The sequence below is a fragment of the Pseudopipra pipra genome, chromosome Z (genome assembly GCF_036250125.1).
Source record: "Pseudopipra pipra isolate bDixPip1 chromosome Z, bDixPip1.hap1, whole genome shotgun sequence".
Classification (NCBI taxonomy): domain Eukaryota; kingdom Metazoa; phylum Chordata; class Aves; order Passeriformes; family Pipridae; genus Pseudopipra; species Pseudopipra pipra.
In genome coordinates, this window is record NC_087581.1 from 20688094 (window position 1) to 20714224 (window position 26131).

Genomic DNA, 26131 nt, shown 5'->3' on the forward strand with positions numbered 1-26131 from the left:
AACTGAACAAGGCGTCAAGCTGAGATAAAATGTCATTTGCAACACAGACTAAATGAAACAAACCATTTTAGCTTAGAATCAGAAGGCTGCAGTCTTAATCTGCATAGGAATTAATAATTTTATCAAAAGTACTTCCAAGATGCAATAAAGATAAATTTGTTAATTTTGGTTAAGTATTCAAGATTAGAATTATTTTTAAACAAAATGAGCATACCCATTCTTAAACAGTTTTACCAAAATGCAGTATTCTTCAGGTGGCTATGCTTTTTTAGCTCTTAGGAAAATATACTGTTGAAGTGTTACAATGAACTATACACTTGGAAAATGGTTCCATGTTTCAGTGTTTCATAATATCAGATAAAAAGCTACTGACTTCCCACAGTTTACCAGATTATTTTAGAAAACTAAAATGAAAAGTAACTTCCTATGCAATCTTTTAGAAGAATTAACAATAGTATATATACTGCACGTCTCTTTCTACTTGATGTATTAGTCAATATTCCCAATAACCAAAAAAGTTTAAGTTTGACCTATTTAGTTCAGCCACACATTTGAACAGTAGAAGACAGTAAGATAAACAGGTGTTGGTTAGCTACATATGTCAGATGTTCTCACTCTTCAAAAGCACTCATCTGAGTGGAGAACCCAGAAACAGAGGGTCAACACCAAGTGGAAAAAACACACCTTCATATACTGCATAATAAAACCAGTAAATAGCAACTAAAAAGCAGGATTTCCCAACTAATAGGAAGCTCAGTTACCTTTACCATACCTTTATTTGTTGTCTTCTAAGCATCGCAAGTTCCCTCATATCACGGAATGGTTGTAGTAAGTACTGGTAGAGCTCTGTGGTAGCTTCTGCAAGACTACTGTAGGCTTCATCTTCCATTTGGTACAGTTCAAGCAGCTCTACCATACTTTCTGTATTCTTATGTTTTTCAAGCAGCTGCAGAAAAAGTACCAGTTTTAGTGAAAATATTCAAGCATTCCTGATAAAAGTGACAGTAATTTAAAAAACATTTTTTAGTCTACGGTCTTGTATCATCTTCCCATTCCCACAAAATCATCAGACAAGCAAACATAAAAAAGTCTTAGTCCCCAGTGCACATCTTCAGTTTAGAAAGTCAAGTATGAGCATGTCTCTGATAACCTTAACTGAGAATGTGCAGCACTCCTACTGATTGCTTTGTTTCCAAAAATTTCTGGAAGGTAATGAATATGAGCACAAAGACAGCACAAAAAGCAACTCAGGAAAGAAATCTATAATGCAGTAATCAGGTATGCTACTTCACATATTTCCCACTACTGGGTATCAGAGTTGGGGGAAAAGGAGTGATAGGAAAGACCAAAAAAAGTTGCATTTTGAACTTTTAACAGTTTTGGGGTTTTTTGGTGTTTAGGTTTTGGGGTTTTTTTCCCTAGTCTGCTCTTTGGACTCACACAGCCCCATTACATCAGTGTGGCCTCAGCCACAGAGAGGAATCTATATGAAACAGAGCACTGATCTGCATTTTGGCTAATTTTGTCTTCCAGCTTATGATTCCAGTTTTGACGTCCTAGACAGCACGAGGACTTAATTAGATTTATTTTTTTTTTACAAAGGAAATTATCTAAGCCTTATAATCTTTAAAAAATACTTAGATGTTAGTATAAAAATGCTTTAATTCATATAAAACCCCCATAACATTGAAGTCTATTCCTTTCTTTAGTTCTTAGGAAGGATAAAATTCATCTGTTTTTACAAATTCGCTACAATGTATGTTTTTTTATTTTATATGCTTGCTTTGCATCTATTTTGAGCATTTGCCTGGGCAGACCTCACATGCTGCTGGAAATCTTTCACCATTTCTACAAAAAAAATATTCAGGCTGTTTAATAAAAACTAATCTCACACAGACATGTGGAGTACTTGATGTATTTACAAAGACAAGATTATCTGCAATTAATTCCCCTCTTACATAATTTTCCAAGTCAAAGTCACTTGTCCTTTATATTATCATCTCAAAAGCATACATTCATAGTCCAAGTTTATTTAAACTTAACATAGATTAGGAACACTATAGAATAAGCACATCCTATCTTCTATCTATTCATTCAAGTTGAATGCCAAGCCTATGTGAAATACTCTCTGCATAGTGAACTGCATCAACTTTTATAACTGAAACATCAGAGAGACAGAACTGCAGATTAGAAATGGAAGCTCTGGTCAACAGGCCTCTGATATCTGGTTCATTTATATCCTAGGACAGTGAAGAAAAGTCTTAATTACCATACTGTCTATTCAGCTTGCTCCATTACTTTTATATTACTACACTGTGTTTCAGTTACCAGATTGGGCAAGAAAAATTTCTTTCTTCATAATGCAGTTTGTTTCAGAAAATCTCTAACTCCACCTGGCCTTCCTTTGAAGCACTAAAGATCAGTCAAGATTAAAGAGAGGATGCAGAGATGCTCATAGTAGCTTTATTTATACGTTCAGCATTAAAATAATGGTCACACGACAAGACAGGCAGAGCTTTCCCTCATTAAGGCTTAACGGAGAAGCAAGGTCTGGGAGAGATGGTGTAGAACAGATGTGAAATTCCTCATAAGCACGAGACAAACAGTTGTGTTTCCTAAACAATTTCACAGAGAGAACTGTTGCTATTGCAAGTCATTTGTTATGCCCTCCTACTCTCCCAGTAGCATGTAGTATTTTGTAGCATTTGACTTCTCACTGAGAACACTACCACTGGGTAATGGTTTGTGGCTTGCATAAAACTGACATTTTATGAACTTTCAGGATTAGACACACATAACATAACGTGAAACTTCAGGAACAGAAGTCATCCAACATGCTTTTGGATTCAAGGACTAAGTCCCTATGGATTTCATACATTATTCGAGCCCACTAGTTGTTTTAACCATCTACTCTAAGAAGTCACCATCTACCTCAGCTCCTCTTTCTTGTGGCTAGTCCCTAAACCCAGAGCTGTCATACTCCAGCTTTCTCCTGCTTTCCCCCAGCACTATCAGAAAAACCTCCTGGAGTCCCAAAACTGAAGTTATCCCTCTGCCAAGCTACTGAAAAACTAAATCTTTCTTCTCAAGCCATTCATTGCAAGAAGGGTCTCTATTATTAGTAGCAACTCAACCAGCACACTATCATATTAATTTCCTTTCAGTTGCTTAAGCTATTAGTATCTTACTATTAAATAAATTTACAGCTTTGTTTCATTGTGAAACCCTACCACTCTACTAGGATGCAAATTCTAGAGGGCAACAAAACCCGACAAACTGGAGAAAATTTAATCACCCTTTAAAGGAGAGTCTTGCATACATTCACTCCAGGAACAGAATAATACAATGTAGGGAGTTTTTTGTTGTTGTTGTTGTTCATAGACCATTCTTAAGGCCTATTTAATAGTTCTGGTATTTTGGAAGATGGGGACAACTTTTCAGAAGCTGGAGTAAAAGTGTCAAGAAATGAAGGACCTTTTATGACTATCAGTATAGTACAGAGACATCTTAGGGACACTAAAAGCTAGTAGATACTTATAATAAGTTGGTTGTTCAGCAAAAATAATGTCCATCACTGGAAACAGTAGGGGTAAAGCAATGAACTATCAATACATTTCTGTGCATATAAAAGGTAAGTAAATGGGCATAACTTCAGTTCTAATTTGGTCCATTGATGGGGTTACTCCAATCCTAAATCCAATCCTAAGTCTCAGTCCTTCAGAAATACCAAACCCTCAATTAAAAAAAAATAAAATCAAAAAACACTAAACAGAAGGTTATTCATATAGAACTACATCTATCTATCTATCTATCTATACACACACACACACATATATATTCTTAAACTACTAACACAAGGTAAGCTTCTCTTCCCTAAGGCAATGACACGTGCAGAATCTATTTCCTTGTTACTAATGAGGACTTTCTGAATGAAAATGGTGATGAAATTTCATTTAATCTGCAGTTGTCAAAAAGGACATAATGAAACATGAAAACTTATTTTGAAACCAAGAGTATCACCTAATTTGGTTTGGTGCAAAGACCAATGAGCTGTTGTACAGGGATACTCTTCAAAACAAGTAGGAAGGTTACCAACTTGCAAGTACTCATGACATACAGCCCCATTACACCCATCTCTATTAACATCTTCTTCAGGCTTTTTCAATGTTTTCATGAAAAACATCTGGACATTGATCCTGAATACTGTGTTCAGTATTTTGCTCAGTGTTTTGGGCCCCTCACTACAAGAAAGACATTGAGGTGCTGGAGCAAGTCCAGAGAAGGGCAGCTCCAAGGCAGCTCTGGAGAAGGAGCTGGTGAACTGTCTAGAGAATAAGTCTTACGAAGCTAGCCTAAATGAACCAAAATATGTGAATGTTTTTGGTTAAAAACTGCTGCTCGCCCTACCAGCTACCAGGTGAGTAGGAAGCAGAAGCAGGTAAACTCTAAGTGCAATGTGCTGCCTACTTTTCTTTCTCTAAGAGAGATGGAGGTAAAGACCTACCAAAAATAAACAGGATTGCTACATACAGCACTTCTCAAAATGGTATGATAGCTAACTTACAGCCTCACTTGAAAAGGTGTATTTTCCTTTCAGCAAATATCCAATCTTCCAATGCTGAGTAGATCATCCTCCTGGGGAAGTTCACCTGAACTATATGAACTAACTATAAATATCAACTAAGTTTATTAAACAAAGGGAAATAGATGGTATAGCTACTACAGCACTTGGAAATACCATTGTCAGCCCAATACAATAATCTTCCCTTTGTTACGATCTTGCCTAATGCAGGCAGGAGTTGCTGTGGATTGTCCTAACAAAGTACTACTCCTTCACTAAATGTACAGTTTGTCTTACTGGTGTTTGGTTTTTTGTACTAGAGGTTGCAGTCAGGTGGAGGTCTTCTCCCAAGTAACAAGCGACAGGGCAAGAGGAAATGACACCAAGTTGTGTCAGATTAAGACTGGATAATTTCTTCATGGAAAACGTTGTCAAGCATTGGAACACGTTGCCCAGGGAACTGGCTGAGTCACCATCCCTGGGGGTAATTAAAAGAAGTACACGTGTGGCACTTACGGACATGGTTTATTGGTGGTCTTGACAGTGCTACATTAATGGTTGGACTTGGTGATCTTAAAGGTCTTCTCCGACCTAAATGTTTCTATATACATAGTTTAAAGGAATACAGAGCTATTCCCTCATTTTTCGGAACTGACGTGATTACCAATCACCTAGTCTTCACTAACGCAGTGTGGTATGAACAGAAGACTGATAGGTACTTCTAGACAGAGCCTTGTAAGCCTGATGAAGAGTCCAGGCTGCTTTACTGCCACGAATCTGAAAGGGGCAGTGACGTGGGAAGTAGATGGTGCAAAACTGGCTACATACAGCAACTCCCATTATAAACACAATCTGATGGAAGCTTTCCTGTTCTGGATCAAAGTCAGCTGAAGCATTTTTTAGCTGGTTGACATCCAGACAGTATTCAGACTACTAGATAACCATAATGCTGGGACTAGCACAGAATCCACTGAATTAATAAGGTCTTAGGACAAACCAGGCCCTCCACAGACTCACAAGTAGTTTGATTCTATACATTCCAATTTTCAGATAGGCACTATCTCAATGAGTACGTAGCCAAATGTCTAGACCGATCTGGTTAGTTAAAACCATGCAGTTTTCAAGGTGTTAGCAAAAAATACATGAACAATTTTGTTCATGTTCTATGCCCCAGTGAAGACTAGTTCTCAGCACATTCAGTGTTACTGCTCATTTACTTCAAGTCTCAGTATGAATCTTTGACTTTCACAATTTTTAAATTATATTAAAGCAGTGGGTGGAGGAGAGTAGACTAACATCCTGACTAGTACAGGCCTGACTAGTGCTATACCCACTGAATACTGCATTTATTTTAAGAATCATGTTTCACAAATGTTATATTGTTCACAACTAAATGAATCCATTTATTTTAGACAACTAGTATGCAGATACACTCTAACCAGCAGGAAACCCTTTTTCTTCCTCTAATTTAACAGCACATATATTTGAACCATATAACAAAGGTTATTTCTTCTTTCAGTATTTTTTTAAAAATATTTTGTCCATAAAGCTTTAAAAGCTCTACAGTAGAAAGTATAACTATGTGCAAGTTGACCTCAGCTGGGAGCATAATCCAAAGCCTGACTTAATCGATGAAAAATCAAGTCTTAAATTTCCTTTGCTATTACTCCCAAAATTTTCACTGTTATTCCCATTTTATTTTGTGCATTTTATAAAAATATTGCAATATGACACATATCCATTTTTAGATAAAACCAGCAATAAAGATCTTCGTAAGCTTCTTCACACTTTTGGAATAATAGTAACTACAGAACACCCTATTTTCCTATGAATTTAGATTCTTGGAAGCCTGACAGTATTATTTGCCATTTCCAGGGAGAATTCTAAAGATTTTTAACTGAAGCAACATATTCCGTATCACAGGTAAAAAACCCTACAGATAGCGGTTGTCAGAGAAAAGTACAGTACTGCAGACAGAACAGTTTTTAGATACTCCATCTTTCACCCAGAAAAGCAGTCCTAAGAGTAAAATACCAAACCCTCCTGCTGATACACTTGCAATAGTCCATAATGAGCTTCAGATGAGTTACAAAGTAAAGCTACAGAGCACATAAAATCTGTAGGCAGAATTTTAGCAACTGAACTTAGACTGCAATTTTTTTGCATCAGAACGTGCTTAGAACTGCTTCTCTTTTTAAGCTATCTTTAAACAAACAAAAGAAATTATTGTTAAAAGCAAACACACTCCCACATGTCCTGGTAATGAGCAGGAGTCTTAACTACATGAAATCTTTACTATAGGCAAACTGCTTTTCTCTCTCTTACACACATGGTCCTGTACTTTAATGTTGCAAATTACTGTTAGGTTTTGGATGTCCTTTCCAAGACATTCAGCTTTCTGTTTGCATGACTGCACTGCAATCAACAATCCTTACCTTTGCAGTATAAAAAGACCACTTGGACTACTGTAGCAGTAACAGACCAAAACCTGACTCTCCAGCACACATCTAAAGTGTAATTTACTGTTGGGGCAGAAATCATCGAAGAGAATACAAAATATGGATACAGAAGGCGGAGCGGGGAAATGGCATAAATAAATTAGATAATATTGACTAGCATGAGAAGTACTTGAACCAGCGCTACAATTGTCTCACCTGTTAAGATTAAAAAAGATATAAAGAAGTTAATTCCATATTAACTTATTTGGAAACAGCACAGCAATCGAACACCAATTAAGTGGACAAAAAGCCCAATTTTTTTCAAAGAGACTTCTGAAAACAGGGAATTGGAAGTGTACACTGATGCACCACCAAGGTTATTGTCTAGATTTGGGGGGAGTTTTCCAAATGGCTGTTAAAGAAAAACTGAGCTAATTCAATAATCAAACCAAATGCACACATAAACACACATAACAAGTTCAAAGTCTGCAGTTATTCTAAGAAATAAACAGCAAACACACATGCACACAAAACAAAACCCAGCAAAGATACTGGAAAGCAAAAGATAGGGTGTTTAAAACACAAGAAATAAGAACAATTCCATAAAATGTGTCTTCTAAGACTCTGAAGAGCTGCTAATATGAAGTGAGCCGCATTTTTCCTCTAAATCCTATTTAAAACAGTCCTTTATCTGTGTGCAGAGAGCCTGTGTACCTCAGTGTGCAGAGATGTATCGGGTGTAGGTGGCAAGGTTTTTTGCAGTAGGGGAGCTACAGGGTTGGCACCTATGGGAAGATGCCAAAAGCTTCCCCATGTCCAACACAGCCCATGCCAGCAAGCTCCAAGATGGACTCACCACTGGCCACGGTGAACTCCATCAGCACCTCTGGGATTACATTTAAGAAGGGGGAAAGATTGCTGGCACAACAACAACTACAGCCCAAGAGAGGAACAAGAACAAGTGAGAGAAACAACTCTGCGTACACCAAGGTCTGTGAAGAAGCAGCAGCAGGAGGTTCCCTCAAGCACTATGTAGAGATTCTCCTGCAGCCCGTGGAAGACCCCACACTGGAGCAGCTGAATGGGCCCTGAAGCAAACTGCCATTCCATGGAGAGCCCATGATGGAGCAGGCTCCTGGCAACCTGTGGCCCCACTGACAGAAGAGCCCATGCTGGAGCAGTTTTCTGGCAGGACCTATGCCCCTACGGGAGACAGATGTTGGCACAGTCTGTTCCCCAAGGACTGCACCCTGTGAGATGGACCCACACTACAGAATTTCATGAAGGTCTGCCTCCTCTGGGTGGGTCCCCATTCTGGAGCAGGAGAAGAGCATGAAGAGGAAGGGGAGGTAAAGACAACATCTGATGAACTGACCACAATCCTCATTCCCTGTTCCCCTGTGCCACCTGGGGAGGAGGCAGAGTAATCAGTAAGAAAGTTGAGCCCAGGAAGAAGGGAGGGGTGGTGTGAAGGTGTTTTATGATTTGGTTTTATTTTTCATTATCCTACTCTGATTTGATTGGCAATAAATTAATTTTATTTCCCTAACCTGAGTCTGTTTTGCCTGTGACAGTAACTGGTGAGTGATCTCTCCCTGTCCTTATCTCGACCCATGAGACTCGTCATTTTCTTGCTGACAAGGGGAGTCAGAGCAGCTTTGGGGGGCACCCAGTGGCCAACATCTACCCACTACAAGAGAACACACCTGAAGGCTACAACCAGGACACTGCAGATTGCCTGGTCTCTTTTCCCTCATATCAGTCATCCTCTCTTATACTTAGGTTAAGAGCTCCTGGACAGTAACAATTACTTTCGTCAAGTTCATTTACATTGCCTACGAAAATGAACTTCATTTCAAGATGCTACCTATAATTCCATAGAAAAGGACAAGAACTGAACTAAGAAAAACTAAAGTAGTATTTTAATGCAGCCAACTGAGCCAAAACATTACTTCAATGTATGCATCATTACTGAACAATGCAACTTCTCTCCTCCCACACAACGTTCTAAATAAAAATCTCTGCAGAACTGTATGTATATATATAACTTGTTGGAATATCACAAGGTTCAGGCATAAAGCTGCCAACTCTGACAACAATGTATGGCACACTAAATCTCTTCCTAATGCTCCAGGTCAACAACCAAAAACTATGCATCTCCTTTCCTGTAAACAAGACAAACGTGTAACACCACGTGTTTTTGTTTAAGATGGTACTTGTCTGGTCACTCTACCTTACTGTGTGATGTGCCTGTGCCACTCCCAAGTTAGACTATCAAGTCAAATGAGTGCCTATAAAAACTAGGTATTTGCTTGAATTTCATCTGTTACTTAGCATAGCCACAGATAAGCTACAAAAATCATAGTAAACAAGGGCTAATTGCATAAGAGTCTTAGGGTTTGGCGTTTTTTTCCTGTTAGCAACACAGAAATAGGTATTTATATTGTAACATGATTTGATGAATAAAATAAAACTGTTTATTTTATTTCAGAGTTGTTATGGCACTCTGAGTTATTATGGACTTCTTTCCTTTGGAAAGGGGAAAATAACTAAAAGATAAAGTCACTAATGAATCACTGATCAGTTGGAACACAGTAACTCTGAACGGAAAGACTTCTAGGCAACACCTCACCCTGAAGGCTTGGCAAAGAATTTATTTTACACGTCCTAATGAGTTCTAAGTACTTTTTTTTCTGCAGGCCAGAAGACTGAAAACATACATACATAAGTGTTCATGCTGTGCTATAAAATACATTAACTTTTGGTCCACAGATCCTCTTCTTCTCTGCTTCTGAACTATGCTGTCAGGAAAGCATACTCAAGAGCATCAAAACTGACAACTGCCTAAGCAAAAAGATGTGCGCAGAACAAAGATACTTACTTAGCAAGTATTAAAGTGCTAGTCTTAAAACCCTTCATGTAAGATTTGTGACGTCGGGGCACAGCCCCAGCCAAACACCCACCTCCACTAAAAAGTTTCACCCTCAAGTCAGCTCATGGGAATTAGATCAGCAGCACAGAATTAGTACTCTCAGCAGTTTTACAACGTATTTGGCACAGCAGCAGATAATTCTCAAGTATCTGATAAGTCTACTGTTAGACTTTTAAAAATCTAATTCGAAGAAGGTAAAGCATTACGATAATACCAGATTCTAAGCACTGGTATGGGTGAATTTACTTTTTAAAGCTGAGCTAATGGCTTGCTCCTATCAAAAGGAGATTCCACTTCCTATACGCTCTTCCCTCTCTTCTTCAGTTCCATGTTCCTTCTGGTCTTACATGCCTTCTTCCTCCACTTCACTGGCTTTGGTGAAGACACTTCAACAAACTAACTCGGCATCTGGCAGAAAGCTGTTTTTGTAGTTTCTCTTGAATTAATTTACTGAGATTTATTGAGTTGCATTGGCACACCGCAAGGACAGAGAAGCAGAACAGAAACAAACACAAAGCTGAAAGTTGAAAACAACACTAGCAAGCTCATGATCCAGTTCTTCAGCTCCCTTCAACAACCACCTTTAAACCCAAGTGACAGCTGACAGGTAACTCAAATGGCCCTCTGTATGTCCTTTCAATGCTGTTAGAGTTCAACACTGTTTCAACCTCTACAGGACCTCATTCAACAGTGAAATCATGGAAAGGCAGGTCTAAGAAGAAAACAGCATTTTGCATCACTGAATGTAATTTTTAAAGTTTCCAAGCTGAAATTACGGGTTTTTTTATTTAGAACTTTACAACATATAAAAAAAGTCCACTAGAAAGAATATATTTACAGTCCACTATTAATAACAAAAGGCTAAATAAGATACCAAGAAAATCCTTAGATCTCGTATCATGCACATTTCTTGTCCTCCTACCTTAACAGCAAATACAATGTAAACTACAAGCTATTAAATCACTGTCATAACAGAACAGTACTTAAGCCAAAAGATATATTATATTAGCACTAGGTGAGCAGACTTGTATTCTGTCTTGCTAACTGTTTGGGTTGGTTACAAACTTCCAGAAACTTCTAGAACCAATCTACAGATTCTCTCCCTCAAAAGTTTCACAACTTTATACATTCATTTCTTTTTCTTCTTTTTTTTTCTTCTTTTTTTTTTTTAAATTGCCTTACAACAGATATAAAACACAGTAAGTTCGTCGTTGTTTTTCTTTTTTATGAAGAAGAAAGTCCTAATCAAAGCTAATTTAAGCATAGGGTTCAACTAGAAGACACAATGAGGTTCCTTCTAACATAATAATCTATGATTCTAAGGTGTTGAAAATCTTTTACAATACTCTCTCCCTGAAGTAGCTCAAAACAAGTCATGACGCAATACTGTTTCATGAAAAGTTGTGCGACTATTAATTTTAGATGACCCACATAAATTATCTGCAAGTCATCACAAAAGCTAATTGATTATTTAAACAACGTTTTTCAACAGAAAAAAACTAAACCTATCCAGTTTCCTCACACTATCATAGCATTTTTTTCCAAAAATACAATGTAATTGTATTTGTGCTAGCCCACAAATGCATTTTGAAAAGTACTGTAACAGTAGATAATGAAATTTTTTGCTTATTTTATGCATTTAAGAAAGCAAAGCTACTCAATTTCCTTTAAAACACAACAAAAAAGTTTGTTGGATGATTGAAAGTGTTTTATAACACCTTCCCAGAAGCAAATCCCTAACAAAAGAAGTCTGGTAAGTGTTAAGATTTGTCAGAAGGAGTAATGTTTGTCTGTCCCATATGTAACAAAAAAAAAAACAACTCATACCTATACATTTGATACTACTACATAAATACCATAAACAGAAAAGAATAGAAAGGAAACCCCTAAATAGGGTTTTACCACTGAAAGGTTTTTAATTGAAAGCAGTATCTGCCGAAATTTTTGCTACTGGCAAGCGGAGTCATGCAGATGACACCAGTGTTCTACTCACATCTACACTCAATGGCTCCAGATGATCATTTTCAAAGCCTAGCTTGCCAGGGAGGCTGTCTTCACATCAAAACACCTTTATGCCTACAACCAGAAGAGCTAATTCAAAAGTAAAGTCCAAACTGCGCCAACGAGCCTTTAATAAGAGGTTACTAATAATAATGGACACAGTTTACAGGAAAAAGCTAGTAAACAAGGACACTATTTGCAGAGATGTTTCAAGTTATCATCTGTTACTCTGTGTTAAAATTCTTCATGAGGTTTTCAGATAAAGTAATAATAATCCAAATTCTTCAGAATATGGAAATTGTGCTTGGTTCAACAGCAAACTAATTAAAACAAAAACATATTTCCCTTATTAGCTGATACAACTTATGACTGGAAGATACTATGAGATCATCCAATTTCCTGCCCAACAAATTAAGACTGTTCTCTTTATTTTCATAATCTTGTCTCAAGTCATGAAAGTGCTTAAACATAAAGGCTAACCCATATTCTAGCAAATATCACCATTACATTTCTGATGAGAGCATACTACTACTTCCTGTGAAATCACAACAATTCTTTCAGCATTGTTCTTAAAACATTCTTGCATGTTTGCTATCAAAACAACACTGCTCTTAAAGCAAGTATTTTCAGTGAACTATCCAAGATCTTGGTTTTGAATGGATACGGTGATGTTAGTACTATTAATAGTAATTAAATTAATTGTTCTAATATCCATTGGCTTCACTTCCCTTCCTCAAAAAACTCTTCATCTACTCATCTAGATCAGCGTACATTACACAGTTAAAGCAACAGTTGCTGACAGTCTCATGTGTCCCTTCCCTAGAAGGGTTATCAGACCAAGTACCAATAGCAGGACAAAGCTTCTGGATACTGAATTTTGAACACAATAAATTGTTTACAACAGCAGAGTACATTATTTACAAGCTTTTACTACACAGCACATTAACAATAACTTGTGACATTTTAAAAATAGTTATTTTAACTCAGGGTTATTTTTGTGTTTGTTTTCTGGAAAAGAGAGAAGAAACAATGTAGCTGTTTTATTATTAGCAACTCCTAAGTACTCCAGTTGCCAACAAAAGTGCAAAATAGGTTCTAGATGCAGGTTCCTCTAAAGAGTTCAAGCCATGTTCGTTTTCTTCACTTGCTTTTGTATGATACTTAAAAAATAAATACAGTGTGGCATTACAGAATAACACAGAGTAACATTATAATATCACCAAATGTTAATAATTCAGATTCTCCTCTGAAGAAAATAAAGGAGAAAAACGACTGTGCCAACTTAGAAGATACTCTGAATGACTAAAGCACCAGGCTCAATATTCCACAATCCCCCCTTATTCTACCACCTCTTTAGCCCATTCTTGAGCAACAGCTCAGATATATATACATATTAACTAACTCAGTGAAGTTGTGTATCTTTATAATATCATCATTCTTCTTCCCTCTCCTCCTAGCCTTTCTTCCTTCTCTCTCTACCATATTCCTGATGGCTAGGTTTTCATCTCTTGCAAAGATAAAGTGTGGCAGATATATCTTTAGCTGGACTGAGTCCTCACTTCAACTGAAGTCCTCTCCATGAACAGCAATATCCTGGTGGATTGCAATGCTATGTGTCTACCAATATTAAAAATGAACTGTTAAAAGCACATCCTCAGAAAGGAAAAAGTGCAGCCATTTCTGAAAATCTTTGCTTCTCAATGCCTTCTTCAGCTCTGCAGTAGCAGCATTTACATTTGCAAGAAACACAATCCTCACTGTCTGTCTGTAAAGTGTCTTGTCATGTTACAGAAAGAAATGTAAAACGATTAAATTATTAGAAACAATCTGTTTTAAATTCTAAACCTGCTTGTGTAATACTATCTCAGCCAGAAAAGGAGAGGACGAAGATGTTACTGGAGTAAGAAAACAGTTTTAAAAGGCATTTACCTTGAAGGGAGGACATTCAATTGAAGAGAATGAAAACAATGCTGGGAAAATGAGAAAAAATATGCAAGACAAAGGTAAACATGAAGAAAGGACAACACAACATCATCTCTAAAAGCTAGAGAAATGAAGTGAGCTGTGAATCCTGAGGAGCACAATGGGTTACAGAGTGTTTATTACATAGATTGTTCACAACTCTTCAAAATATTCTGTCATATAAAAACGCTGCAACTGCCTATCAACAACTTTAAACAAAAAACAGAGGAAAGTCTATCTCTACATTTATGGAAACAAGGGGAATATCAAATAAAATAATGTGAGCAGCAGAAATACTCCCCCAAGTACAAAACATAAATGGTTCTTCAATCCCAGTTTAGGTGCCTAAACAGAGCATATACTGCATTTCTTTTTTTTTTCTTTTTTTCTCCCAAATATTTGGATAAGGAAATTAATTATGAGACTGGCAAGCTGCTGTCTTCAGTTTCTAAAAATTAAGTCCAGGCTTACTAGCTAACTAATACTGCTATACTCTACAGAACGTACTCTTAATTTTCATGTAAGACTTAAGTTCTGTCAAGAAAAGACCTTTTCTCAATTTTTCAAGCAGACATCCTTTTCTTTATGTACACATAATTTGTCCACATTTTAAAGAAACGTACATTATTTTAAGCATTCTGATGTTTTCAGAGACAGCTGCAGTAGTCATTTTCAGCTAGCTCTAGTATTAGCTCAGTACTAGTTAGAGTAGTATTATCATGTAGGAGTCTCCTAGGAGCTTGGAGGCTACTTGCCTGTTCTACAGAGCATGCCCTACAGCTACTGACATATTTTATTTTGGTTAGTACTAACTTACAGTACTAGTTCAGTTAAACAGCCTAATTACAAAGGATTTAGAAGCAAAACAGTTTTACTGGAAACAAGAGTTAACGAGTATGGAAAAAGAAGCATTCAAACAAAAATAGCTTGAATTTCCTGAATGCTCAGCATTAGTCTTAACTCTGCTCCACTCATGTCAATAGGGAAAAAAATGCACAGTGTATCTTATTTTAATCTCCTGTGCTCCGACAGTGAAATCCAAACCAGTGTTCTGTTTTCCCCTGAGACACCTTATGTATCTTCTAAATCCAGCACTGCAGCTCATATACCATATTCAGTTATCTTTGCTTCTTGCATAAAAAGATGCTACATTGGTTTAATGGAAACACTACTGCTAACATTTTTTCTGTGCTACTGGAACACTGAATACTTTTTTGTAATGTTTTATATTTACTTTTGAATTATTTTTGAGTTTGATGTTGAACCTCTCTTTAAAGCTCATTGTGCATAGCAATAGATCATTGAACAGCCATCAGGCACCTTACTTTGGGAAAAGTTCCATTTTTGGTACAATGCCCCACTATCTACCATATATACATTTATTTTAGAACTGAATACATATAACCAAAAGCAATGAAGTAAAATTCTTCTAGTCAGAGATGATCCTGAATATTATTTTTCACTAAAATATTATAACAGGTTCAACAAAATATTGGATTTTTTTCTTTTTTAATGTAAACAGAAACATGTGACAATATTGAAGAAATACACTTTGGAAAGTAACAAATGTGAAATTCCATAACCAATTTCTTACCACTTTCTGTGATTTGACAAACATATTTCATTCATTTAAAACAAAAAGAAAAAACTTGCCTACTGATGCTGCAAAAGTAATTTTAAAAAATCCTTGTATCTGATTTAAAAAGAAATTAAAGTGATCATACAGCCTTCCATCAAAAAAAACCCCCTATATTTTCTTCTCATATAAGTTGTTACTGTAAAAAAAAAAAAAAAAGAACAACAAACCCAGCCACACTTATTTTTCCTTAGCCTTCCAGGTTCTTTGAATCAAAAGAAAATTAACCCAACCAACATAAGACAAAAGTTTTCAGGGCTATTCTCATGCTTAGTAAATATAACACTACACAGGAGATGGAGACTAAAAATAGCAGTAGGTCCTCACTCTCAGGGCAGTCTTAGTTCAACCAAAGATAAGATGCTTTCAAAATTTCTTCAGAATTTAATCATGCACTTTGAAGTGTTTGAACTTTTGTATTACAGTAATTCAAAAGAACACACACAGAACAGAGATACAAAATGGTCTTTGTCTGCCTCCAGACACTGGAATTCACAGATTTTATAAAGCACAAAGAAAACCAAAGCAAGTCTCTGACTAGTTTTATACCTGACACTCAAGATCCTGTAGAGTATCATCCATCAAATTTCAGTCTGCCAGGGCAATTAAGAGCTATAAGGAACAGGAACATTCCCAGGTGCCATTAATTCAAAGATGCTGAATTACACATGTAATATACGGATAGGCTTCCCAAATCCTCAACTCGCTATGCAAGAACACACAATTAAGTATGTCTGTAGTATGACTAAGCCACCAAACCCTCTTAATCACAGTTGATACTAACACCACTTTTTATTCAGAAAAATCGTGACTACATTCAACCTTTTGAGAACGCAGCATGGACAAGGAGATACACCATCATCTTTGGTATTACTAAAGTCACAAAAATTTATAAACATGTACCTATGGTCTAGAAAAACTCCTCTATATACAGGAGGAACATAGGAAACGGGTGAGAGAAAGAGTACAGAGGCGAATGTTTTCTGCCTTCTAGACACAAAGTTTAAGATTTTGGAAAAACTGTCCAAGAAGCAGGAATTACAAATAAGGATTCAGCGATATACTCTCTATTGAAATAACATCTTTTTATCTTTTTAGCTGAACACGTGAGGAATTTTTTTAAGACAGATATAAACTTAATGAACAGGTTTTTACTTTAACATTAAATTAAATTCCTAAACTATTCCAAAATTAATAGTTTTATTTGAAAAAAATAGAAGACGTGCTATTTCAAAACTGCAAATGACGCGGAAGAAATAAATTCCAGGTCACACAGTTCCTCTACAACTATTTTACTTACTCATCTTGGATCTGTTTCTACTCGCAACATTCTTCGGGCTTATTAAGTTTAAAATTCAGACCAAGATCAAATTTACTATTACAAAGAGCAACAATTATTATCCACTGTGAAAATAAAGTGGCTTGTGTGTAACTTACGAAAAGTAACAAATGGCTAAGTAGGGGATGCTCAAACAAGGAACATGAGGCTTTGTTGCTCACTTTGCCTCCCTACCCCAAAAAATACAATCAACAGAAACTGCAAGAATTTCTCAAGTAATCCTCTGCTTAGAAAAATTTGGCCTGGGAAAAAAAAAGACATACATGACATAACTATAAACCACAGAGGTATATTTTAAGACGCTAAGTCAAGGTCTTGGGATTTCAAAGCTTGTCTTTTGCACAATTTTACATTAATGAAGACCCTCCACATTCCCTGTGCTCCTAGATATCATCCCAGTTACCAATGCTGCTCAATCACTTTCTTTTTTTCCCCAAAGTTCCTGTAAGAGACAAAATTGTTTAAAATTGCATAGATTCCTGCAATCAACTAACAGAAGATTTCAAGCACAGACGGAAAAGCAAATTAAAGAGGGAGATAAACCATGGATTCAGCAGGTTTGCTTTAAAGTAAAAAAAACCCTTTACTTCAGAAATACCAAGCACTACCCATCATCCACTGCTTCATTTGTTTAGAATTGCAGTGACAAAGAGTATCGGTATTTGCTTAAAAGAAAGACATTTACTGTTGACCAAGCAAACCCTCAACAGGTAAGGAAAAGAGAAACCTGAGAGCCAAAAGGGAAAGAGTGGGTCGTTCCATTGGTTTCTTTTCTTCAACATGAACTACCTTTAATTAAAGAAGGATCAACTTACACAACTGACAGTGACAGAAGTGCACCTGTATTGCCTTTAGGTACACTACTGGACTGGTTACCATGGGAAAGGATTGTAGTCAAAAGCATACATAGGCTCTGCCATTTTGTCTGCACCAAGTTCAGAACACTAACAGAGAATAAGATGTTGCAGTTTATAGATCTTGATGGATAAAGCTTGCACTGTATATCGATAACCAATTTATTTTTTGCCAATAGTACTGCTGCTAACAAAATATAAATTAAGATTCTCCAAGAAACAAATGGTTCTTGCTCAGTAATTCCTAATCAGCATTTCCTCAAAAACACCACATGTCTCAAGTTAGGTACCCAGTTCCCAAATTTCAAATGTTTAACGGGAATTTTCCTTGTCCTGCACAGCTTCTTTTAAGAACTGCTGAGCTAAAGGCTAAGTCTAATCTAAGTGTACAGTCCCAAGTATTCATGGAGTCAAAAAAACCAGTGGAAGACAATATGCTTCCATATTCTGTGGACTAAAACTACTGCTGAAAATTCCCAGACTAATAACCAGTTATATACCCAATATCAAGAATTAATTCAGCCCTTTAAATAGACATGAAAAGAAAAAGCAAAATCAGAATTACATACCCTAATGCAACAGTTTAAAAATAAACTTTTACCTAACAATGCTATAAGTTGGATGTTCTTACCATGACAATTTTCTCTAACTCCAGTCACCAAAGAAAAACTCAGCCTGAATTCTACAAAGACAAAAAATTATGCCATGAAAACAGATAGCAAGGAGATATGCTTGCACTGCATCGCGGAAAAAGCAATCGCCACTACAGATTTTTGAACACAATGTTGGTAGGATACATGCAGGTAGCTGAAGCAGCCAAACTTGACTTATATCCATACAATAGAATTAATGTGCTGTTTGCAAAAATAAAGAATTGCCTAACGTGATCCATACTCACAGTCACATCTAGATAGATCCTGTTACATTCTGGACCAAGGCCACTGAAACTAAAGAACAAGCGTAACATTCTCCTTTTATAATGTGGAAATCTGGGTCCTCATATACCTCAGTCCACGAAGACTGAGAAAGTGGACAAATCCCCACACGCTTATGCCACAAGTTAGTTAGCAGGAAATTCTCAACTACTTTGTCTAAACAATACAGGGTACGGGAAAGACATGGCGTGTCCTGAAATATCCAAGTCTTGACAGACACTACCAACAGCAACACAGTAAATAACCGCTAGGGTCAGACAGCTTGTTTTTTTAAAATCCTCACTGTAGGAACTTATCTGCTGAACAAAAGTTGTACTTACTCCAATTTCACTGGAAAACGTCATCTCACTATATAAATACCAGATTCAACACCCAGAGCTTACAGGAACCTAGAATTTCTTGGCCTCAAGTGTCTAAATTGCACTGCCAAAACAACCACCACATGTTGCTGCTTCTATTTAACAGAAAAATTCAGACCCCAACACATCGTCGTCCAAGGCAATACAAGAACAAAAATATGGGATCTTGCCAAATCCATCATATACTTGTTCAAAAACATCTACAGTTGCACAGAACAAAGTACTGAGCCACACTCAGATGAGTAAGGAAATCTGCACCTTTTTAAATCCTGGCCCCAGAGACCTTGGAAAGGTTAAGCCTCATTTTCTCACTAAGGAACGGGACAACAAGAACAAGGAAGACAACGACTGAAAAAAGATGTCACAGATTAAACTAAAGGTGACACCAAAGTGGAGACATTTGGACCAGTCTCACCTCTTGGATTCGCCTGCGGGCCCGCTGCAGCACCTCCTCGTACCCCTTCTGTCGCAGCTCACTCAGGCTCTCGTAATACTCTTCGGGGTCATCGGTCTCGGTGAAGAGCACCTGCGAAAGGATCTTCCAGCCACAGGTATCCAGGCTGTGGACCAAGTAAACTTGCAGCTTGTAACAGAGAGCGTCCATCTCCTGCTCAGATAGTTCCGGGGCTCCGAACAGCACCGTCCACATGCCCGAGGGCTCTTCGGGGAAGGCAGGCAGGTAGGGCTCCAGCTCCGAGTTCACCGAGCACAGCTGCTGGTGCACGGCCCGCAAGTCCTGGAAGGAGAAGAGGCCGGCCCAGCTGCACTCCTCCCCCACGGGCTCGGCGTCGGGAGCGCCCGGCTCGCCCGCCCGCGGGGGCGAGGGTGGCAGCGACAGCGCGGCGGCCGCGTCCTCCTTCCCGAGCTCCAGCACCTCGATCTCCTCGGGGGCACCTGCCGCCTCTGGGCCGCGCTGCGGCCTCCGCGCCGGGCTGCACTTGGCGCGTAGCGGACTCTGGGGCAGCGCCTCGGCCCGGGCGTGGGCGCAGCCCCGGGGCGGCCCCGCGTCCCTGCGCGCCGCGGGGCCGCCGGCCTTGGGGGCGGCCGCGGTCTCGGGGCCGCCGCGGCGCAGCTCGCGGGAGCCGCTGCGCTGGCGCTGCGCCGTGCGGTTGTGGCAGGTGATGGCGAACTTGCCCTCGATCTCGTTCCAGGCCACGATGAAGGCGAACTTGTGCTTCTCCCGCTCCTGGAAGGCGTGCGGCCTGACGGCCACCCAGTCGGCCTCCAGCGTCTCCTCCAAGGCGAAGGCGGACATGGCGCCGCGCGGCTCCGCACACGGGAACACGCCTCCCGCCCTCCGCGCTACCGTCCCGTCAGCCGCCCCGCAGCCCCGCGCCGCCTCACCGCCCACTACCAGCCATCTTAGCGGCCGGAGGGGGGGGGGTGCGCTGGTTCCCCACCGGAGCGGCGGGGGAGGAAGGGCGGAGCGGACTCGCCTCCTGCCGCTGCCCGCGCGGTCCCGCCGGTACCAGCGCGGACAATGCCCGACGCCCCCGCGCAGGTACCGGGCGCGCGTCACGTGGGGCTGGATCTGTTTACAAGCGGCGGCGGCGCTGCGGCAACTCCGCGCCGGGCCCCGCCCCCCGCGCGACCCGCGCCGGCCCCACCCCCGCCGCCACCTGTCCCCATTGGCGGAGCGAGGCGGGCGGAGCCTCGCGCCGCGGCCCCGCCCCTCCTCAGCGGAACCGCCACGCTCGCGCTCCCGCGGTGGGCGGAGCAGGAGGACGCCCCGCCCCTTCTCTGAGGGTGCCAGCGCAGGCGTGCGGGCGTCGGGCGACGCGCGCCGGGAGGGGCAGGGTTGGGAGCGTTGTTTTAGTTGCTGTTGTATGGCTTAATTCTGACTAGAGATTTAAGGAGAATACTTAAAAGACTTGTTATCAGGAGCGCCGGACGGCGAACTTCGTGCAGCAGGAGTTTGCAGTTCTGGTTAGCCTGCGAAAGGGCGCAGCTTCTGTTACGAGACCTGGCGACAAGGGCAAGCTCCCAGCAGTCTTGGGCAATTGCGTACTTCATAGCTGAAGTAAACTGCACTGAGACGTGGCCTTTTGTGCTCACGTTGGCCAGTCCTTCTTTGGACTGCCGTGCATTCCGAAGTTTCCAAGTTTATTACAAAGCACACAGGTTTCAGTGTGGCAGGACAGGCAACTCTCATAAGCTTGTCTCAAAGGAATGATCAGTCACCAGTAATTCTGAGGTTAAGGGCCTGTTTCCTGGTGCCCTTTGGGATATCCTATTTCTTCCCATGTACAAATGAAGAAAGTACTTCTTACTATAACAGTCCCAAAGTATTGCATTGAAAATAAGACCAGTAGACAATATGCATTGGCCCGTGGGGGTTGGTTGACCTTGGCTGGATGCCAGGTGCCTACCAGGCCACTTTGTCACTCCCCCTTTTCAGCTGGACAGGGGAGAGAAAATCTGATGGAAGACAACTCATAGGCTGGGATAAGGCTGTCTACTAAAGCAAAAGCAAAAGTTTGCATTCTCAGAAGACAAAGGTTTTATTCTCTACTTCACATCAGCAAGTGATGTCTGGACACTTCCTGGGAAGCAGGGCTTCAGCACACATACCAGTTGCACTGTAAGGTAAATATTGTAAATAACAGATGCCCCCCCCCCCCTTCCTCCTCCTTTCCTTAGCTTTTATATCTGAGCTGATGTCATATGATATGGAATACTCCTTTCATCAGTTTGGGTTAGCTGCCTTAGTTGTGTCCCCTCCCAGAACCTTACCCATTCCTAGCCTATTGGGGCAGGGGCAGAATATTGGGGAGACAGCACTGATGCTGTGCCAGCACTGCCCAGCAGTAACCGAAACACTACTGTGTTATCAACACCTTTCTAGCCACCAGTGCATAGCACAGCACTGTGAGGGCTGCTATGAGGAAATGAACTTCATCTCAGCCAGACCCAATACAGCCCATCAGTGATATTGTTGTTCTGCTCTAAATCAGAGGAAGCACTGGGGAAATAAAAAATTTTCATTTGCATTTGCCAGAAAAGCAAGAGTGAGTCACAGCCTTCTTCTAAAGCATACCATCCTTCAAGGATGAAGTGTCTGGGGAGGGCCTCTGGCAGTTCCAGCATTCTCTGGACATTAACAAAGCAGTATCACACGTACAGGAGAATATACCCAAAGTCATAGCTGTTAGAAAAAAGGAGGAAATTATGACTCAGCATCCAGAAGACAGACCATATCTCTGTTCTTAAAGGTGATACATACTGTACATCTTGGAGTGCAGCATTCTTTCCTATTACTGTAAATGTTGGCATCAGATCAAAGCACCTGTGAAATGTTGTGAAAATGATTTGATTATACCACATGTAGGAGTGGCCAAGCAAGCATGTGAAGAATACATCGGTGGAGGAAATATAGTATCTTTCTGCTAGGTATTCAGGGAGGTCGTGGAGTCTCCCCCTCTGGAGACATTCAAACCGCACCTGGATACCTTCCCAAGTAACCTGCTTTAGGTGACCCTGCCTTGGCAGAGAGGTTGGACTAGATGGTCTCCAGACATCCCTTCTGACCCTAGCTATTCTGTGATTCTGTGATTCTGCTAAACAAACTTTTTGGAGGTAAATGTAAGCAGCAGCCCAATTTTTTTTTTTTGTAATGCAAGAAAGAAAAAACAATGGAGACGCAGCAATATATATCTCTCCTTATATCTCCAGGCTTAAGAAAATTTAACATGGATCCAAAATTTCTTATCAGGCAAAGGATGAGAGTCCTAGTATTTCAAGTATATTACTGTAGAGGCTGAGGTCTTCAAAGTGGTATTATTCTGGCTGTCATTAGACAGCGGAGGGGCAAGCCAGTATGATTTAAAGGAGGGATTAGGTAAATGTACCATTTGGGAGCTGTGTGAAAACTAGTCTGAAAAACATTCATCTACAATCAAGTTTCTGATAGGCCTGTTTTCAGGCAGCAGCAAAGTCATACCATCAGCTCTCTGTAGCTGTTATACTTTGCTAAAATTGTACCCTTACAGAAAAATGTGGAAGGAAATAGCAATTTCTTAAAATTACGGCATCAATAAGCACTGAGTAGCCTTCATAGTAACTTCTGTATGGGGGACATCCATAACTTGTCATTCATAAAATACAAAAGGTAGTCTTTTCAGATGTTGGTGAATTGTTCTTGAATGAGTTAAAGGAAATACGTCACTGATTTCTACTGAATAAACCAGCAAAAAAATTAAGATTGCATTCTAAAATACCTAAATTGCGTCTGAACAGAGTTTTTGGTGGGGCATTCCCTTCAGCACTAAGCAGAAGTGAGTTAGGTAGCAGCCAATCCACCTGATTTGTTGATTCACCTGCTTTAAAAAGGTGACAAGTTTGCAGCAGCTGAAAGAACTACTTGGGAGTGTCTCTAAAAAAAAACCAAGCTGTCTAGAGAGAAGGGAACTGCTGCCATGCTTATGCTGAGGACATGACACTTCGGCACATGAGGATCCTGCTGCTATCACGGAAACTACATGCATGAGAGGCCTGGTTACCTTACCAACAGGGCTGTTGGAAGTATCAGTTACTTAGCTGACAAGCTGGATTATTATGTTTATAGATCCAAAGTTTTTTGAGAGCCACGAGACTCCTGTCACCAGTGAGCTGAAATGTAAGGTTAGGAATTCAATTGATGTCCTATTTCCTTGTAAGAAGTGGGTCAAGCACCAGAACTTTTAAGACAGGGAGTACTTTGAGTCATTGCTATCCTTGGGCAGTCTCCAAGCAGTGATATTTAATAAGATCTTGCATTAGTAAGTCAGCAAAGAGTAGGTTTGCAAACTTCCAGGAGTTAATTGGAAGTTTTTCTGCCCTCCAGTATGATCTCCCTGAGCTTGTATCTGCTGGTTCTCTGATATAATCTCAGTGCAGGCCAGTGCTGGGAGAACAATGAAACTACAGAATCCAAATATGGCAGAAAAGGTAGCCTACCTGGGCAGATCCATACATAATAAATGCAGAACCGGACTGGCAATGGGATGAAATACTATAGAACTGCACATACACACTTACTTGCATGTGTGTAAGGTGGATTGGTAATTGCTAGGTGTAAAAGGTTGGGTGCTCTGTGGCTTGAATAACCTTAACCACTGCAAAGTGATCTCACTTGATGCTGCCCAAATTGTCTTCTGCATGCCAATGTTGGAACAAGAACAGAAATAGTCCAGTAAGTGTTTGTACAACCATTCCAGCACCTAGTCTGTGACTCCTGCAGTGTAGTGCAGTCTGAACCAAATTTATACCTGACTGGATCTGAATACTTGAAACACTTTGGATAAACTAGCTTTAGTACAAAACATTCTTGAGAAAGCAGATCTCATCTGGGAAATCTAGTTTAAAGTTTGATCAATTCCAAACAACTGCTGTGGCAAGATGATTTCTGTCCAAACACAAGCTATAGAATTCTCAGCTAACCAGCTACGCAATTCCTTATGGGAGTTGAGATGAAAGTGGTGGAATATTTAATAGCATGCTTCAAAGTAGCATAGCATCAGGAGTAGGTTTAGGTGTCCTGAAATTCCTGTTAAGTATTGTGCTCTAGACAGCTATGCTAGACAAGCATTTTCAGTAGTTTTCTGTTTGATAGTATGATTAAAATTTTAATTTGGGCAAGCCAAATAGCAATGTCTGTTTGTTGTTAGTTGGAGTCTTTTTTTTTCTGGCAAAAGTTTTAGTAGTGTTTCTGAGTTTCTGTTTGGATGAAATGAAACAAGAAGCTGGCTGCCTAGAAGCACTGTTGGCTTTGTGACGTCTTGGTAGCAATGAAACATCCACCCAAAAGCCTACTGTCTAGTAATAGTTGTATCTGCACTTCTGGAAGTGCCTACCCTTAGCAAATTTAATAGAACAGATTTGGGGTAGTTTCGAAGGACAAGAAATTGCATTGTGCAGCAGAACCAGTATAGCTGCAGTGCATGTGATAGCCTATCCATTTTATGGAGGAAAACTGTATAGCTTGAATATTTATGCTGGCTGTAAACTGAAGAATTTTCTGCAACCAAATATTATTGCAGTTGTAGGATACATGGAGTTATTACTGTGTGATAAGCTTTACAAATGTGTGATAAAATGAACATGTAATGTAATCTCTTCTTTACTGCTGAGAGGACACAGTAGCTTAAATATAAATCAGTCTTTCCTTGAAAGGAATGATTCATAAAAGTTTATCTTCTTCCTTCTACTCCAACAAGTACACTGACAATGTTTAGTTTGTCTGTTCAAGTGAAAGGCAAAATTAACTTAGTGGAGTTAATATAATGTTGATAATACTCAAGAATCCCTCTTTGAAAGCTCAGATGATGCAAAAACCTAGGTTTCTAATTTAAACATGCCATTTAACTAATTTTTACTTTAATAGGAATTTTACTAAATTGCATTAAAGTTATCAGTAGTCTCTGTGGTAGATAGAAAATATTTTGCAACAAGAGAGACAATTGGAATACTCCTGTCTTGCAGGCTTGGATGATTTGGGAGTGGTGGTGCTTGCAGCTCTTTTAGTGGTTTACAAAGCAATTTGTCAACTTGTTTGTTTACAGAAACCTTACTCTTTCATGTTCCGTGCAAGTACACAGGGATAGGGAAAATTACCCTGATGACAGAAAGAATGATTTGGAGCTTTGATAAATGCAAATTTTTTTTAAGAACTTGATTTTTGTCTGAAGTGCAAAAATGCAAGAAATATTTCTATCATAATAAATACTTTTTGTCATGCTTAATATCTCAGAATTAAACAAAGATAGTTTTATCAAACAGTTTCCTGAAAGTCTTATTTTCTTTTAGGACAAGAGTGAAAAGCTCCAGTCATAAGTCATTCCTGAGGAATCTCAAAATGCTGCTCTATAAAGAAGATTCCTTCTTGTCTCTGAATACGGAGTACTGAGCTATGCAGCAATATCAAGACTGTAGTGGAGCATTGGAAAATATTACTCAAGGAAAGAGGAAGCAATATGTTTAGCCACATCTACAATTGAACTCAATCAAGAACATTTGCAACTAGGCAGGGTAGCCACAAACCACAGAATAACCATCAAGTTACGACAGATAAAATACCTACACAAAGCTTAAAAAAAGAAAATTATGGTTCCTGTGGCAGTGAATACAGTCTGCCTCC

At 39.5% G+C, this 26131-nt stretch overlaps 1 protein-coding gene across 1 annotated transcript in view; it reads right to left on the minus strand.

Annotated features, from left to right (window-relative positions):
- Positions 1–20559, minus strand: part of JMY (junction mediating and regulatory protein, p53 cofactor) — a 69175-nt gene extending 48616 nt beyond the window's left edge. Inside the window, exons 1-2 of the mRNA XM_064642542.1 lie at positions 19433–20559; positions 773–946 (exon numbers count right to left, since the gene is read on the minus strand). Coding sequence (XP_064498612.1) covers positions 773–946; positions 19433–20272 — 1014 coding nt within the window. The 5' untranslated portion in view covers positions 20273–20559. The remainder of the gene's footprint in view (positions 1–772; positions 947–19432) is intronic.
- Between the last annotated feature and the right edge of the window lie 5572 nt (positions 20560–26131).